Consider the following 16,731-nt stretch of genomic DNA (forward strand, 5'->3'; position numbering starts at 1 on the left):
TAATTGTGGATAATCTTATATAAGAAAAATTAAATATTAATGATTTTAAATTTTAAAAAATAGGTAACTAGACTTAAGCTTAGTAAGCTTATTAATAATAAATACGACTCTCTAATAATAGACTGTTTGAATAGGCTTTTAACTTATAATAAAGAAAATGACCTGGGCAGAATAGCCTGCAAAAAAAACTTTAAATTAATGTGAGGAAGAAATATATTGAAGGTATGTTATATTATATAGTGAATAATGTTGTTTTTATAAGTATTAAAAATAAAGATATAATATAAGCTGTTAAATATTTAGATGTCCTTGAAGATGGCTAGAATGGCCGAAACGTTGGACTGGTGAAAAATAAAGTGTTGAGACAAAACTGGATACGAATTTTTGATTTATTTAATAAATAATTACCTTGTCTCAATCAAGAAATTGAAATAATATAATTAAAAATAAATAATGTAAAATGTAATAACGTTAATAAATGTATTAAAATATTATGTATATAAATGTATTAACAACCAATTTGAGATAAATTAACACTAGTCCTGTAGGAATTTCAATTAAATTAAAAATGGAAAAAAGTATTTGCCCAGCAAAGAACTTTCTCTATATTTTAATATTCTAGTAGGATTAGGGAAGGGAAAAAATTATCATTAAAAGAATTATCAGTCTCCACACATGTTTCTCATATACCTGCTAAACATCCTTTATTTGACATTATATTTTTTAAAAAATCTAAGTAGAAAGTACTAACATAATGTAAAGGCAATGTTTTATAGTGGAATTTGGTACAAAAAAGGAACACACCCACTCAACTCCTATAAATATGATTAAAAACTTACTAGAAGAGGTTCCATGACTGTATCCAAATCAAACGGTCTTCTTCGCTTTAATTTAAGAGCCTCGTATGAATAAACAGGTTGGCGATTATTACGCACAAAATAGAATTCTAAATCTTGCCCTAAATTAGGTCTAGGATTAGGTTGCTTCCAGCAATGATCTCTTTGCCATGGAGATGACTGCACTGATGAGCTATCATCTGAAACTAATATACCAAATGCATTTTTAACATAGAAAACAATGAATAGAATAGCAAATAATATGCGTTTTATTCCTTAACACATATCAAGATTTGAACAAAACAGTGTGTGAGGAAAATGTGTTAAGGGATAAAAAATACATTAAATACATATGTTTTCTAATAAATACATGTCCTAGTCTCTATAAATTTTAAATATATTATAGTCCAAGGAACTTATAATTATTTTCATAAAAAAAGAACTTTCCGCACTAAAAATCTTATCATTCAGATCATCAAATATCCTGAATGATTAAAATGTTTTTTTTTTTTTAATATGTACAAGTATTTGAAAAAATAATTATGAATATTCAAATACTTAATATATATAATTTAAGCATGATGCTATAACTACTCATAAAAACTAAGAACCCAAGATTTCAATTTTACCTTCAGAATATCACAGTTACAGTTTAAATTCAGTAATTAATATATACTAATTTTCTTTCTAACTTTATTATGTAAAATTATTATATATCATTATCATATACCATGTCAAGAGGAAAATTTGTAAAAAAAAAAAAAAAAGTAAATTTTTAGATATAATAATGCTACATACAAAATTATGTAAAATTTGACTTGTGTTTGTTGATCAAGAACGCAACAAGAAATTTAAATCCCGAGAAATTAAGACCTTATAAGGAGCATGAAAGCAATTGGACGTAATAAGTCTGAAAATTATGTAGTATAAATGATATTTTCAATCGAAAGCATTATTCCTTAAGGCTTGTGAAAGCATTTCAGTGTACAGATTACTCTACAATATAAAAGGTAATCAAGTGCTATAAAACAAAAATAAAAAATAATGATAACAAATTTTCTATACATCACAGATGAAAAAGGCCTAATTTAGAAGGCAATAAACCACAACTTAGATAGAGTGATAGCACTAATTTGAATGAACCTAAACATTTATTGGTTCCCACTGTATTTTACAAACTAGAGTACCGTCATTTATAGTTAAATAGGCTGGAATTGATTATTTCTGTCATAAATTAAATTTTTAACTATGGAAAAAAATATTCTCTACAATAGATCCACAGGATCATAAACAAGTGTTTAATTAAAAATTTATTTTTCCTTTTAAAGATACATGAAAGACATGGTTATTTTTCATTAAAAATTGTAAGCCAATTACAGAATACCTATTTTTTTTTTTCCTGTTTTATCAAATACCCTTATAAGAACTTGTATAAAGTAAAATGTTATTTTGAACCATCAAAAGAAATTATTTTTTGTGTTATTTAATTTTTTAACTCGAGCAGAAAAAAACAGATAATCCTCCTGGTAACCAATCCCCAAAAAAGTTCTTTCAATTTGCTGATTGAAGGAATACTACTAATAATAATAAATATATCTAAGTATTCAGTCATTATTGTGCACTTTAAATTAGCACAGCAGTTGTATTAAGTTGTTCTTCATTTACTGAGCAACTGTTTATGATCTTTGGTTTACAGTATATCACATCTTTCTTCCAAATTGTTTTTCTTAATACAGTTTACAGATTATTTCAGAACTACATCTAGATTTATATAAACAAATCAGCCAAGGTATCTGAAAATTGGCACCATTTGGATGGTGTAATCATTCATAACATAAAGCTTTAAAGATTATGGATAGTTTTTTTAACCTTTCTGTAAAAGTTTGTCACTTCAGTGTATAATACAGATTTCTTAACAATTATTATGCTTTGCAGAAGGAAGAATCATTATTCTTTAAAAAGGGGGGGAGGAATGATGGATCAACTTATCACAGTCCAATAATACCTCCTTTGACAAAACCTTCACTTTAATTTTACCAGGGGGGCACGACATCTTGAATAAGATAAGTTTTTGAGGTAGTTCAACTCCTCTCTAGTCTTATGGAGTTAAGCTCTGAGGGGTCATAAGTTCTTCTCAAATTAATAATCAACATCTAAATTCTGGTTTTAAATCCACCTTAATTTTTTCACCATAATGTAAATAGAATATCTGATCATTAGGCAGATTTTGTTTGGGTAATTCCCTCATTGTCATAAATATGTACCTCGATAGTTATCCTAAATGACTCAGTTCTCTTTTCCTTTACATATCAATCTATTTTTTTTCTTTTCAATCTAAGGAGACACAATCCTTATGGTAGATATGGACCAGCAATAAAACTTCTGTACTTGCGGTCCTGGGCCCTGTTTCATAATAAAGTACAAACTAATACTATTAGTCTTTTAGATTTAACTTAATTCAATTACACTGACTTGTACAGTAGTAACTTGTACTTTAGTATTTTTTAATTCCTGTAATATCAATAATAGTCATCCCTATCATGAAAAAAATAAGTATTAGTATAATTACCACACTAGTTTCAACACTTGTACTATTAACTAATACTATTAGCTTTCATTAAGAAACAGGGCCCTGGTGTTGATAGTAGTGGGAGAAACTAATATGATAAGAAGTCCTTCTTGTCATTTTTGCCAACCATAGCAGTTACCAAGAGGTCACCAAAGTACGAATATCAAAAATCAATTCACAACTAATACATCTTGAGACACAATAACATCGCTGTAATTATTTGAAATGAATAACATAAATATGAGAAGATGGTTGGGGGTGCAGTCAGCTAACACAAACAAGTTAAACTTATTTATTAGTGCTTGTTCGGCCAGAATTTCAGGCCTTCATCAGGGCTAAGAACAAAAAACAAAATAACAACCACAATGATTAAAAGAAGGCACAAAATAACAAGTAACATAAGAAAATAACAGATAATATAGGTATATAAGAATTAATAAAGAAAATGTAATATAAGAACTTGAAAACAGTATGAGAATATAGAAATATTAAAATTAGAAATTTTTATGTTTTATTCAATACCAGATCAGCCTGGGCCCTGTTTCATAATGAAAGCTAATAGTATTAGTTAACAGTACAAGTGTAGAAACTAGTGTGGGAATAATACTAAAACTTATTTTTTTCATGATAGGGATGACTATTAGTGATATTACAAAAATTAAAAAATACTAAAGTACAAGTTACTATTGTACAAGTCCGTGTAATTGAATTAAGATAAATCTAAAAGATTAGTTTGTACTTTATTATGAAGCAGGCCCTTACAAGGCTGGTCTGCCTTACATGGTTAATATAACAGTAAGATTTTTTCAACAATTGATTATGAGGGGGGGGGGTATGGCCTCATGCAAAAGACACCCCTAACTATTTACAATGCTAAAAATATTGAACAACTGTGAATAATAACGATGACTTATAAATAAAAAATAATATAAATAGATGAATATGAATAATAATTCTTAAAAGAAAAGAAAAAGAAAAGTTAATAACAAAAACAATAGCATTTATAGATTTAATAACATAAATAATTGACTTCTAATGGCGGAAGCAAAAGTTAATTTGAGAAAAAAATAGATAAAATAATAGAATAGAGAAAAATGTCAATAATAGAATAGATAAATATAAAATTATAACAGAATGTCCTGCAGTGTGGGATCACAGCCTTTTAATGTACCTCTTCTAATCACAGCTCCTTTATCAATCAAAATCATTTTCACTTTCACTCTGACTTTGACTTATGTCAAAACAGCCCTGATGAAGCCCTGCAACGTGGAGCGAAATGTTGGCTTAATTAAAATAGTTATTACTATTTGAGTTTTATTTGACCGCACTCAGACCATATTCCATTAATTATTAGACACGGTCAATAAGCAATCTTCCAACAAAATCATTTTAGTATGAGCATGGAAAAATATTCCTCTCCAAACAATAAATGATTGTCTCTCATAATTTACATGTATGTCTCTGTTTATGGAAACGAACATGATTCACAATCTCTACAGAAGGTAGTAGCACTAAAGCTAGCACTTAACCATGTTCCTCTTATTTCTGTCGGCTTGGGTTCAAGTAGCCTCAAGTTACTATACATTAGGCGAATTGCTTTCCTGGTTGTCTCTACACTCTGTCTTGACCTTCTGAAAGGTGCAAACTGAAGTGAGACTTGCCTGAGAATAAAACTACTAATAGGCAAATCACCCTTCTTTACAATAAAAAGAGACCCCACTGTTGATATTTTCCTCAGTCTACAGTGTGTGATGTCAGATCTAAGATGGGAATTACATGCCATTTGAAGCCTGTAATCTCAAACCTCAGGTACAGATAAATGTTGATCTCTCAATACTGAGAGCATGTAAATCGATTGTCAAATTGGGGTGTGGCTCTCTTGCCGAGGCATTGGCTCAGGTTATCTATTTCTTCACTTGAAAGAACCATTATCCTTGACCAGAATAGAAAAATGATTTTTGTTAATCCCAAGAAACGTGTGGTGAACCAATTAAAGATGTTAATAGATACAAAAACCTACCAACATTTGAGAAAAGTTGAGTATGATAAAGAAGTCTCAAGATAAACGAGCGATTATTTCCTATTATTTTAATCCTGAAAGGATATTTAAATGCAACACCTACTTTGTACTAACCAAATTACACACAAATATCAACACGTTACTCATAATCCACCTTAAAAATAAAAAATATTAAGTGTCTGGTTTTTTTGCTGCTGAGAGTATTTTATAACAATATATGACATCTGAGTCTTTCATTAAAACTTTTTAAAATTTAGTTTGTAGTGAGAGGACCAAGAAGTTCAGCTCCAATCAACCAGAGTGCAGCACCTCAAGCCTCACTGAAGCTCTCAAATTTATAAACTATATTGTTTTATAAAAACATATAGTTATTTTTACATATTATTAATTTTGTATATAATACTTAACAATGTTGATAAAATAATAAATAAACGATACCGAAATAATGCACGAAACTGGGGCATTCATTATACGAAACTAGAACTGCTACCTATCAGCTTACTAGTCCGTCCGCTTCACCTCGGCAACTAGAACTGTTACCCTACCTTCAACCCTCTCTATAAATAACTGAATACGCCATGTTGAGGGCCTTCTGTAGAGTGGTTATCAGATTGGAGAGCCGTCTAAGACCAACTAACCTCCTAGTTGGACTCTCACTCTTAGGAGTGAGTGATAAGACAACATCGACAAGTCACTTGTCAGGGTGATTAGGGGTGGTGGTTACCTTACTGGTCTTCAAGATGAAGAAGAGGATTGAAGGAGAGAAGCCATAGTCATGGGTTATCGTAAATCAAAAACAACTCATTAGAGAACAGAATCGGCAATGAACTGAAGCTAACTCAAGTAGAGTGTACGCCAACCGTGCAAAGACTAGACCTAGGACAAGGCTGGATCAAAGATCGATTTGGCCTTCATTAAGGTGCTTATTTAGAGGCCTAGTCCATGTCTCTGAAACCTAGAAGTGGTCTTAATATATCTACTTGACAATATGTTTTTATAAAACAATAGAGTTTATAAATTTGAGAGCTTCGGTGAGGCTCGAGGTGCTGCGCTCTAGGGGATTGGAGCTGAACTTCTTGCTCCTCTCGCTACAAGTTAATTTTCTTTAATTATATAAACTTCCTGTGTATTTTGTAGTTCATATTTGTATTGAATATCGGTTATGTGGCACTTGTTTGGGACAGAGCGGTTAGCATTTGTATCAGAGATTACTTTGAAGATGAGCTTCAGAGCAAATGTTAAATAGAATGCTTCCATTTTATATAATAAGCTATCAGTGATCACATCATCAACTAGGTTATTTACCGTACACTATTGGGTTTTTTCCTGATCAGGCCTATACTGAACTCTTTATAGTACAATATTCTATAAAAGGACAAACGAGATTGTTCATTTTTTAAGGTAGTATAAAGAAAATCTCAGATTGTACTAAGTTTTTTAAAAGAATAAGTGAATACATTACAATAAAGTGAATACAAGTAATCACTGGGCTTGGCCTTATTAATGGTTTTCATTATGAATAATTAATTAGCCAAAATTATTTACCTAAACATTGTTCCCAGTTTGAGTGTTGATGAATATAAGCATTTTGTATGGTTCACCATGTCAAGTTTTTTTTAAAGTTCTTCACTTTGTATTGTATTGTATTAGGTGAACCGACAAAATGAACGCAGACAGGGCTGGTTACACACATTCCTTGGGTTCATGGGTTGGCCACTAATTACTTAATTAATTGGAACTCATATTAAAATCAAAACAGAAGTGGTTTGGTTCTGAACTGTTCTGACGACAAGTACACTCAAAAAATGTCAAATAAAATAATATCAACCAAACGCAGACAGGGCTGCTAATGACGCTACCAGGGCCACTAATTAGTCGGAACTGCTATAAAAAACTAAGATGGTCAGCCCGTTGCTAGGCAACCTCTTAGACACGATTCTCAACCCCTAGCAACTGCCTCTATTACTCATTATTACAAACAAATATAATTACACATTTTTCTTTTCAAATAACCAAATCTTAATAAAACAATACAAATAAAAATAAATGTAACTAAATTAAATACTAATAAAACTCAAATACTATTTACAATTATTTACAAGGTAATTAAATATTATGGCGTACAAAAACCCACTTCGCTGTTTTTTTTATTTGATTACCCTTACTTTACTATTAGATCCAGGAAAGATTTCTACAATTCTCTCAGAATGTCTAATACAATAGAGAGACATTTGATTCATTCAATAAACTACTATTTAGATAGGCTATAAATGAATTGAAGGGCCAGGGACCGCCCACCCTGAGAGTCCCTCGCTGTCCGCAAATAGGGACGTTCTAAGTTTCCATTTCCTTTTGCTAATGCTAACACATTACCTAATTTGTGCAACCAAAAGGGCAGCACACAACCCCACTTATTAGGATGGGTATTGTCTTTGATGATCCTAATCGAGTTTTTGTAACTATAACTAAATCTGTTTCTATTCTATAAGCTCTTTTCATACTGAAATCTTTAATAGATTGTGGTTACATATCCGATTCCTGATCCATAAGTGAATCCCATTATTTGCAGCATGGATGTGTTTTCGAAGAAACACGCAACGGGTATTCAAGTTCAGTGTACTAGCAAAAGAGAATTGAAGGATTCCCTATAACCTTTAGCTATTACAGGTGAAACAGGACTGTACCCACTTAACAAGTCCTCTTCATAGCTATTGTGAATAGGACTTTGCCTTAAAAATTACTGACAGAGGTCACAACTTCGAGAAACACCAAATATGATGCCACTTTTGGTCAAAACTGGTTTAAAGTTTGAATATGATATATTAGGCAGTCCCACTGTATTCCAGGATCCCACGGTATTCCCATTTCTTTGACCCATTGTTTATTTCGCTCCGAAAATTTATAAGCTTCTTGTTGACTGTAACTGAATGGAATTAACAGGTCTGGAGAGTCACTCGTCCATTTTTTCAAAGTGGACCCACCCCATTTGAGTAATTCAATCAACTCTTTCTGAAGTTTGAGGGCTTCATTAAAAGTATTCGCTCCAGTTAGGATATCATCCACGTATATGTTATCTTTCAGGACGACAGATGATTTAGGATATGAGGATCCTTCATCATGTACCAACTGACAAATTACCCTAATGGCTAAGAATGGTGAACAAGATAGCCCAAAAGTAACACGGTTTAATTGATATTCCATGATTGGTTCAGATGCATCAAATCGGAATAAAAAATGTTGATAGGGTACATCATCTGGCTGCATAAGTATTTGAAGGTACATTTGGCATATATCTGACGCCATGACACATGGGTATCGGGGTAACCCTCTTGACTTATACAATCGCCCAATAGCATATGTCTGAATAAATCACCACCCAATAAAAAATGGGACCCGGTTTCCTAAACGTTTTATCAGCCAAGTAATACTGTTGAAAATGTTTGTGCATCACATTAGGGATTGGGCAAGATGAAATCTTATCAGTAATCTTTGGAATGATCACAGCATTTGTTTTAAGACGAGGATGGAATGAGTGCTGGGGCACTAAGGTGAAACGCGACTGAAACTTCCCACTTTTTATTGGGTTATCGCGGAAACCATGCAAAGGCTGCAGGTTAACACTCTGCTCTAAACCCAAACTTTGAGCGCAGGCTGAGGTTATAAACGATCGCTGTGATCCACAGTCAATCAAAATTCTTATAGGTAAGTATTGCCCATTATGGTCCTCAATTCTAGCTATCGCGGTACCTAATAGGACTGAGACACTGGACTCGGATAGGGATGACAAAACTGAACCCTTTGAGTCCCTAGTTATTTTGTCAGAATCTGGCATATTTTCTGAGGAAGGATCTGACTCTAATACATTATTATTTCGGGAGGAAGAAGTGTTAAGAACTTTCCTACCTCTGTCATTCGTCCACCTACAAGTAGATGTTGAAAAATGCAACAACGAATGATGTCGCCTTTTGCATTAATTACAAGAACTAGAGCTAGGGCATCTATTGGCGTAATGACTTAGCATTAAACAGTTATAACATAAATTTAGTGGTTGAATTTTATCAAACCGTTGTTTAGGTTCCATTGAGCGAAAGCGTGGGCACCTATACAAGTGGTGTCTTTCTCGGCACAAAGGACAACTATTATGTGTTATGGACACATCAGTGGACATTAAGACCCTTTTCGTAATATTTTGAAACCTGTGGGGCGGTGGATGTTGCACATTTAAACCGAAATTCGAAGTTAGGTTGTCAGTTTGCAATTGTATGCATTGACGTTGGATAAAATTGGAAAAATCTTCAAAGGTTGGTATGTCCGCTACAGATCCAAATTCAGTTTCAAAACGCTCACGTGATTTAACATCTCACAATCTCAGACAGAACGTCAACAATATGAATCAGGAAGGGTCCTTAAGATTTATATTTCTAAAAGCTGTCGCACTCTCTAACACGATCTCAGCAAAATTTTCTAATGATCGGTATTCAAATTTCATTATAGGTTTAAACCCGAAGACATTAATTAAATAATTAGTGGCATGAATTCGTTTATTGTCATACTTCTGTACCAGAGCTCCCCAGGCTTGTTCATAACCATCAGAAGTTGTCAGAATAGCCGCTATAGATTGTAGTGCTGTACCCTTTAAAGCGGACTTGAGGTAATGAAATTTTTGTATTTCACTCAAGTTTACATTATTATGAATTAATGAAATAAATGTGTCTTTGAACGAAACCCAATCAGAAATTTGTCCATTAAATGTGGGTAGATTTATGGTCGGTAATTTAATGCGCGGTTCAAATTCCAACTGATTACTATTTTTGATCACTGATTGACTGGCGGCGGTTGTTTCCCCAGCGCTCCCAAATGACAAATCCTCGTAATACACATTTCTAGTCTCGGATCGAAAAAGGTCAAATCGCGAGATAGATTCATCTTCCAAAATTTTTGCTAAATATTTTGCTTCTTTAAGACACCCCTGAAATTTGTCATAAATGCTATCTAACCTAGATAATCGAGCTTTAAATAAATTTATTTTTTCAGGATTTTCTGACCAGGAAAACCCAATATTCCTAGTATCTTTTATGTCCTGAGCTAAATCCTCTAACACATCTTCAAGCTCAGACAACTGAATTCTATTTTTATCCGCTTTGGGCCCCATTACTTACCTTAAAACTACTTTAATACAAACAATAAAATTATCATGAACGAAATTTCAAATAAATTTCTATATCCTAGGAGGACCAAAATTATGAAAACATTTAACAATAAATGATTAATCCAAGGCGCGTTTTTTAAAAACTAACATAAACAATATATACAAGTAAAAATAAAAAGGCCTTTCAGATAAAAATAAAATATTTTGATACATTATGGAAATAACAATAAAACTAATTTACACAAAAAAAAGAAATAAATATTGCTCGACGAAACGTTTGCTCCACTCCGATAGGTCGGAGGAAGATTGCTGCCGAGGACTTCAACGCTGGACCTACTCCTGACTAGAGATCTCCATACGGTTACAGACTGCCAAGTTCTGGTATATGGACCGTCTGATCACCGACCTGTACTTTATACATTCGAAGGTACACCAGCCACACCACCTACTCCACAAGGCCGACTGGAAAGGATACAGGTCCAGTGTCACAGAAACTCTCCCTGTGGTTACGCCACTACGGACATCGTAGGAGGTGGATGGTCATAACCACCACTATCCAGGATGCTACCGACGTTACCATCCGCAAGTTCACGCCACAGCCCAACACTTTCAGAAAACCGCCAAAGCTCATTCTTGCCCTCATCGGTCAACAAAACAATCTTGCAACATCTTTCAGAGTACACATGACTACAGCCTGAAACCATCAATGCGATGACTCGGCAGATGGCTAGCCTCATGCGGGACTTGAAGACCTCACTCTGGCATGGTAAGTTGGAATTTTGTGATTGAACTAGAAACTGATATGGGTCGCACCCTGGATAATGCGTAATATTTTATATTTATATTTGAATTTTCACATTTATGAGAGACCATGGTTGGAGAGAGTGCGGCAGACCAGAGAAGCATTAAAGTAAATTTTCGAGAAGTGAGCAGGCAGGCTATCACGCAGACAAAGTTGGTTCGAGGTAGACATTTTTGAGATGGCCATATTAGCTTGAGAGGGCTAAGGGCTTCATGAAGCGATCTGAGCAAGTGGAATAAATTTATTGATTTTTGAATTTTAAATCTTAAATGAATAAAAATTAGTGTCAGATTGTATGTTGAGTGTCATATTCATTAATTTTTTTTTCCTCCTTTTAGTACTTGCTCAATAAGGGTTCTGTTGGACCTTGCACTCCAGCAGTAGCTGGAGACATCAGGAAGAGACAACGCAACGGTGACAGGGACACGAGAAGGCTCGAGAAGACTAAGTGTTCTGTACTTCAGACATAAATATGAAATTGTTAAAATAAATGCTTTTCTTCCTGTCTTTGTGTTTCTTTATAAGAACTAGATGAACTCACATTGAAAACCCAATATATCTACCAATGGTTATTTTTCATAACTTCAATGTCTTCTTTTGACTTCTTCGTCATTTTTACTTTTATTTCTTTTGAAATCTACGATTAATTAAGAGTTTCTCCAACATAGTACCTATCGTTACATTTTATTTTATTTTGTTTTTTCTATCTTGTACTTTGTGTTGGTTATATGTTTATCTAGTTTAATGTTATTATTTTATTTATTTTTTTCTATTTTATTTTGTTTTCTTCCATCTTGTACTTTATGTTGGTTATATGTTTATCTAGTTTAATATTATTATACATTCACAATTTTAAATTACTTTGTTCATATTTTTCAAATACTTTCCATATTTTATTTGTTAGTTTTGGAATGTATTTACGTTTTTGAAAAGTATAACGGTGTTGTTGACAAACATGACAACAGTACTTTGTCACTGCAATAGGTATATAGGTAACCTGGGAGGAGACAAGGCAAAACATGTCAAAACTCACTCTATGTGAAAGGCACTACTGCCCTATTGGCAGTGCTGGCAATGCAGGTCTTTATACGCGATTTTAGAGTATTTTTTACCTTAGCGGGTAATTAACCGATATCGGGGATTTCGGATAAAATGGCTTTACTTTGTATGAAGAGCGCAAGAGCAGTGGTACACTAGTCCTTCAACTAGTTTTTTTTAGTTATTCCTAAGACACTTTTTCTATTACTAACAAGCTATTATGAGGAGACGATGGTCAGAACTGCGATCAGGAAATAAACAAAAACCATATTTATTTGTCCTGATGTTTGGACCTGAATTTTAGACCTTCATCATGGCTAAAAAGAAAAAAAGAGACAACAAACATCGCTCAGAGAAACATAAAAATAGAGGAAAATAATAAACAAACAAATTTGGAAATATACATAACAATGAATTAAGTAGAAAGTAGTTGATAACAATAGAAGTAAATAGTAGTTGATTGATAACAATAGAAGATGAAATATAATATTATAGAGGTAAGAATTATACAAAATATATTTTTTTTTTTCCTACGCCAAAGGAGGCATTTCTGCCATTTTGTTTTGAACAGCCCAGTATAGTTTAGCTCTGCTGATGTAACGCCTGTCTGTAATCAAGTCCGCCGTTGCCGCATATACTAATATGTGATCGCCAGTCATCTCACCAATTCCACACAGGACGCAGTCTGAAGATTCAGTCACTCCTATTCTCTTCAGGTGGTGCCGTAAATAGTTATGTCCAGTAGCCAACCTGAAGCATGCCACTGACACTCCTCTTGGTAAAGTCAATGGAGGGCGCCTCTTAGGATCTAGCAATGTCGCCCAATTCTTGCCCCCACATTCTCCTCTACTCCTTTCCTCTGCTCTTTCAGTGATAGTGCTTCGGGCCATTTCTTTCGTCATGTCCATGGTGATAGGAAGAAGCGGCTGTGGTTGGCTAGTCCCTAACCGTGCAAGTCGATCTGCCAGCTTAAAATACCTAGGAGTCATGATCGATGCATGTCTCCGCTTTAATATTAACGAGGAGTATATTAGCGCCAAATCTGCTAAAGTAGCATCCTTTTTGTCACGCCTTATGCCAAACGTCGGAGGTCCCAAAGAAGGTAGCTGAAGGCTTCTGGCTACTGTTGTCCCCTCCATTATGTTATATGCAGCCCCGATTTGGAAAGAAGCGATGGTTACTAAATCATACAGGAGACAGATGGTTTCAGTTTATTGCAGAGTTTGTTTAAGGACAGTTAGCGCTTTTCGAACTGTTTCCTACGAAGCGGTGTGCATGATAGCCCGAATGCCACCTGTGGAACTCCTTGTTGAAGAAAGAAGCAGGCACTATGGACAACGCTTGCACTTTTCCAGAGAAGAAGAGCGAAAAATAACCATCGACTAGTGGCAGCAGCGTTGGGAGGCTGCAGATTCCGGGAGGTGGACTCACAGGTTAATACCCGATGTGGACAAATAGTATGGTCGCCAACATGGGGAGGTGGATTTTTATATAACCCAATTGTTGACCGAACATGGATGCTTTAGAGCCTACCAGTACCGCTTCAAACTGGACAATACCGCACAATGCCCAGGATGTCAGACTGTCGAGGAAACCGTGGAGCACGTGTTTTTCACTTGCATTCGCTTTGCAGCAGAAAGAAGTGAATTGGAGAGAGTGTGTGGAGGAGATGTCACACCAGAGAACGTGATGAGCTATATGCTACTATCAGACCAGCATTAGAACGAAGTGAAGATATTCACCACAGTAGTCCTCAAAAGGTTGAGAGAGGAAGAGAGGGCTAGAAGACGTTAGTAGCATGGAAACGTAAAAACCATGCAGAGAAAGTGAGGCGGCACTCAGCCATTTCCCAGAAAACACACACACATTTATATATATTATATGTTAAAAATGTAGATGCAATTTACATTAACAAATTTTTAATTCATAACATTAAGTTGAACACTGACATAAAAATAAATAACATTTTAATTAATTTTTGACATTCTTTTAAAATAAACAAACAAATAAATTAGTAATAGTAGTCATAGTAAGTGCTAACACCAATTTTTTTTGTTTTTTAAGTCTTCATACTCTTTGATTTGTTGGGTGTTGTGGAAAACAAAAATCCAGATATTTTAGAGACATCAAGTGACTACCAAATGAATAAGAATTCAGCAGTTCAAATCCTGAATAAGAGTAAAACATATCTTCCTTAGAAGTGGATTTGAACATTAGAGAAAGGGGAAGTTCTGGGGCACCTAAAGCTACAAATTCATCAGTAATATATAAGTGGTTTATTTAATTTTATACAACTAGTATAATCAATTTCATAATCAGTAATTCAGGAAATACTAATTTTCAATATCAAGCCAAGAATTTTTTGATTGTATAGTTTTCTAAACATATTTACTGTAAACTATCACTAATCAGGCATGGTTGGGAATTGAGGCATGATGGATTACAAACTATTTCTGATGACAGGATAAATATTAAGAAAAACATTAAGTAAACAAAAATGACAGTAAAGTATGCTTTTATTCTTTAAAAACACAAAGAATTTCACAAGTTTAGTAGAATAAAAAATATATACAATATAAAATATCTGATTATGAAATAAACAATTACAGGCTTAAAAAAAAATTTAATGAGTTGAAAAAGAACCAACTTACCACTTAAAGTTGTCGAGTTCTCTTGACGAACTGAACTAACTAATGGCCAATATGTTTTCTTTGGGACTGGAATCCAACAAGCTTTTTCACCATCTTTCCTATGAGAGAGTTCAAGAATAAACTTTCCATCTGAAAGTAAAAAATTGGAGTAATCAATCATTTTAAAGGCCAAAACTTTTTTTTTTTTAATAATCCTGGTATCAAAACATATTTTCAAGAATTTTCAATTTTATTTTGCAATTAGGTAATAAAAATTAGAAAATAATATTGATTCATCATTCCACAAAGTTTTGGATAATCAAGCCAACAAAACAATCCTGAGGAATACCAAGTTAAGATAGTTTGGGCAAAGGATATAACATGACAGTAGATTTATGAGACTTAAGTAGATGTAAGCAAATCTAGAAGAACAACTCATCTCATTGTGAGGTGAAATCATTATCTATATTTTACACAATCAGGAAGGATACAAATGAGGATTTCTTCTCAGGCCTCATCGTTATTGAAAATTTATTAAGACAATGCTAGGTGGAAGTCGTTCACTAAAAAAAATTCAGATTTTTTTTTTAAAATGAGCATTTAATAGTAACATTTATTTTTATGTTTTTATATACTTATGTACCATACCTGTTTAAATTATTTTTTTCATTTAAAAAATCTTGTATAGATATGTACTTCTAATCAAACTCTCTTATATCTGAATCTGTTCCCTTCCCAACTCTAGAAAACTTGAACTCTTGCTAATTTACACTTTTTCAACAATTCCTTGAGATCCAAATTATCAAGAGTCGACTGTATATACACAAGACTTGATTGAGAAAGGAGTTGTAAAGAAATAGGACAGAATTATCCCTTCATGACAGACTTCACCTACAGGTGGAAGGAGGCTACCTAATAGATACGGACCAGGAGGGTTGGACCTACAAAATAGATGCAGCCCAGACAAGATATACAGCCCCAGCACTAAGGTGCACACTGAGCTGCACCACAGTTAAACATTTAAACACTTAATATAATTCCCAATTTTAAACTTAATTCCTAGACCTAAGAAATAAATTCTAAAGTTTTTAAAAATAAAATTGTTAATTAGTATTTTACTTTCATGGAGAAAGGGGTCAGAGAAAGACAGTAATAGATATGTTTGGCAACAGTTTTTGATGTTAGAAATGTTAGCAGTGATAGTTGAAAAGTTTACTGGAGAAAGTTAGTGTATCAGTCTGAGGACATGTGCAAGATTTTTTATTTAGTAGGTCAAAGAAAAAAAAGGAATCATTCATTTCAAATTCAACTGGTGTAAGAGTTAAAGGCAGACAGAATATCACAATTAAGGACAATAAAGCCATCAACAAACTATTTGATAATGATGTCATTGGGGAAAAAGGGAATTATAGAATTAAGTAGATCATTAAAGAAAATAATGAAATGGTCAGGAACTAGAGGATTGCCCATGGCCAGTCCTGAAACATTGTAACTCAATAAAAATAAGTTTTCCTCATTAATATTCTTTACTCCATTCATAGACCCGTCCTCTCCCATTTCCCTGCCCAAATTCTTATTTTGTAACACTTGAAATTAATATATTAATTTATATATAATGCTACTGTTGTCCCCTCCATTATGTTATATGCAGCCCCGATTTGGAAAGAAGCGATGGTTACTAAATCAT

The 16,731-nt window shown here is 33.5% G+C and overlaps 1 protein-coding gene across 4 annotated transcripts in view; it reads right to left on the bottom strand.

The window, feature by feature from the left end:
- The window catches only part of H (Hairless), a 70,949-nt gene that overhangs the window by 46,597 nt on the left and 7,621 nt on the right, over window positions 1-16,731 (bottom strand). For all 4 annotated transcript variants that reach the window (XM_014435025.3, XM_014435024.3, XM_067049777.1 and 1 more), the window contains 2 exons: window positions 15,066-15,194; window positions 840-1,042 (listed from right to left, as the gene is read on the bottom strand). In XM_014435025.3, coding sequence (XP_014290511.1) covers window positions 840-1,042; window positions 15,066-15,194 — 332 coding nt within the window. The remainder of the gene's footprint in view (window positions 1-839; window positions 1,043-15,065; window positions 15,195-16,731) is intronic.

Source organism: Halyomorpha halys, unplaced genomic scaffold, assembly GCF_000696795.3.
Source record: "Halyomorpha halys isolate HHAL.00 unplaced genomic scaffold, Hhal_1.1 Scaffold1492.1, whole genome shotgun sequence".
NCBI lineage: Eukaryota > Metazoa > Arthropoda > Insecta > Hemiptera > Pentatomidae > Halyomorpha > Halyomorpha halys.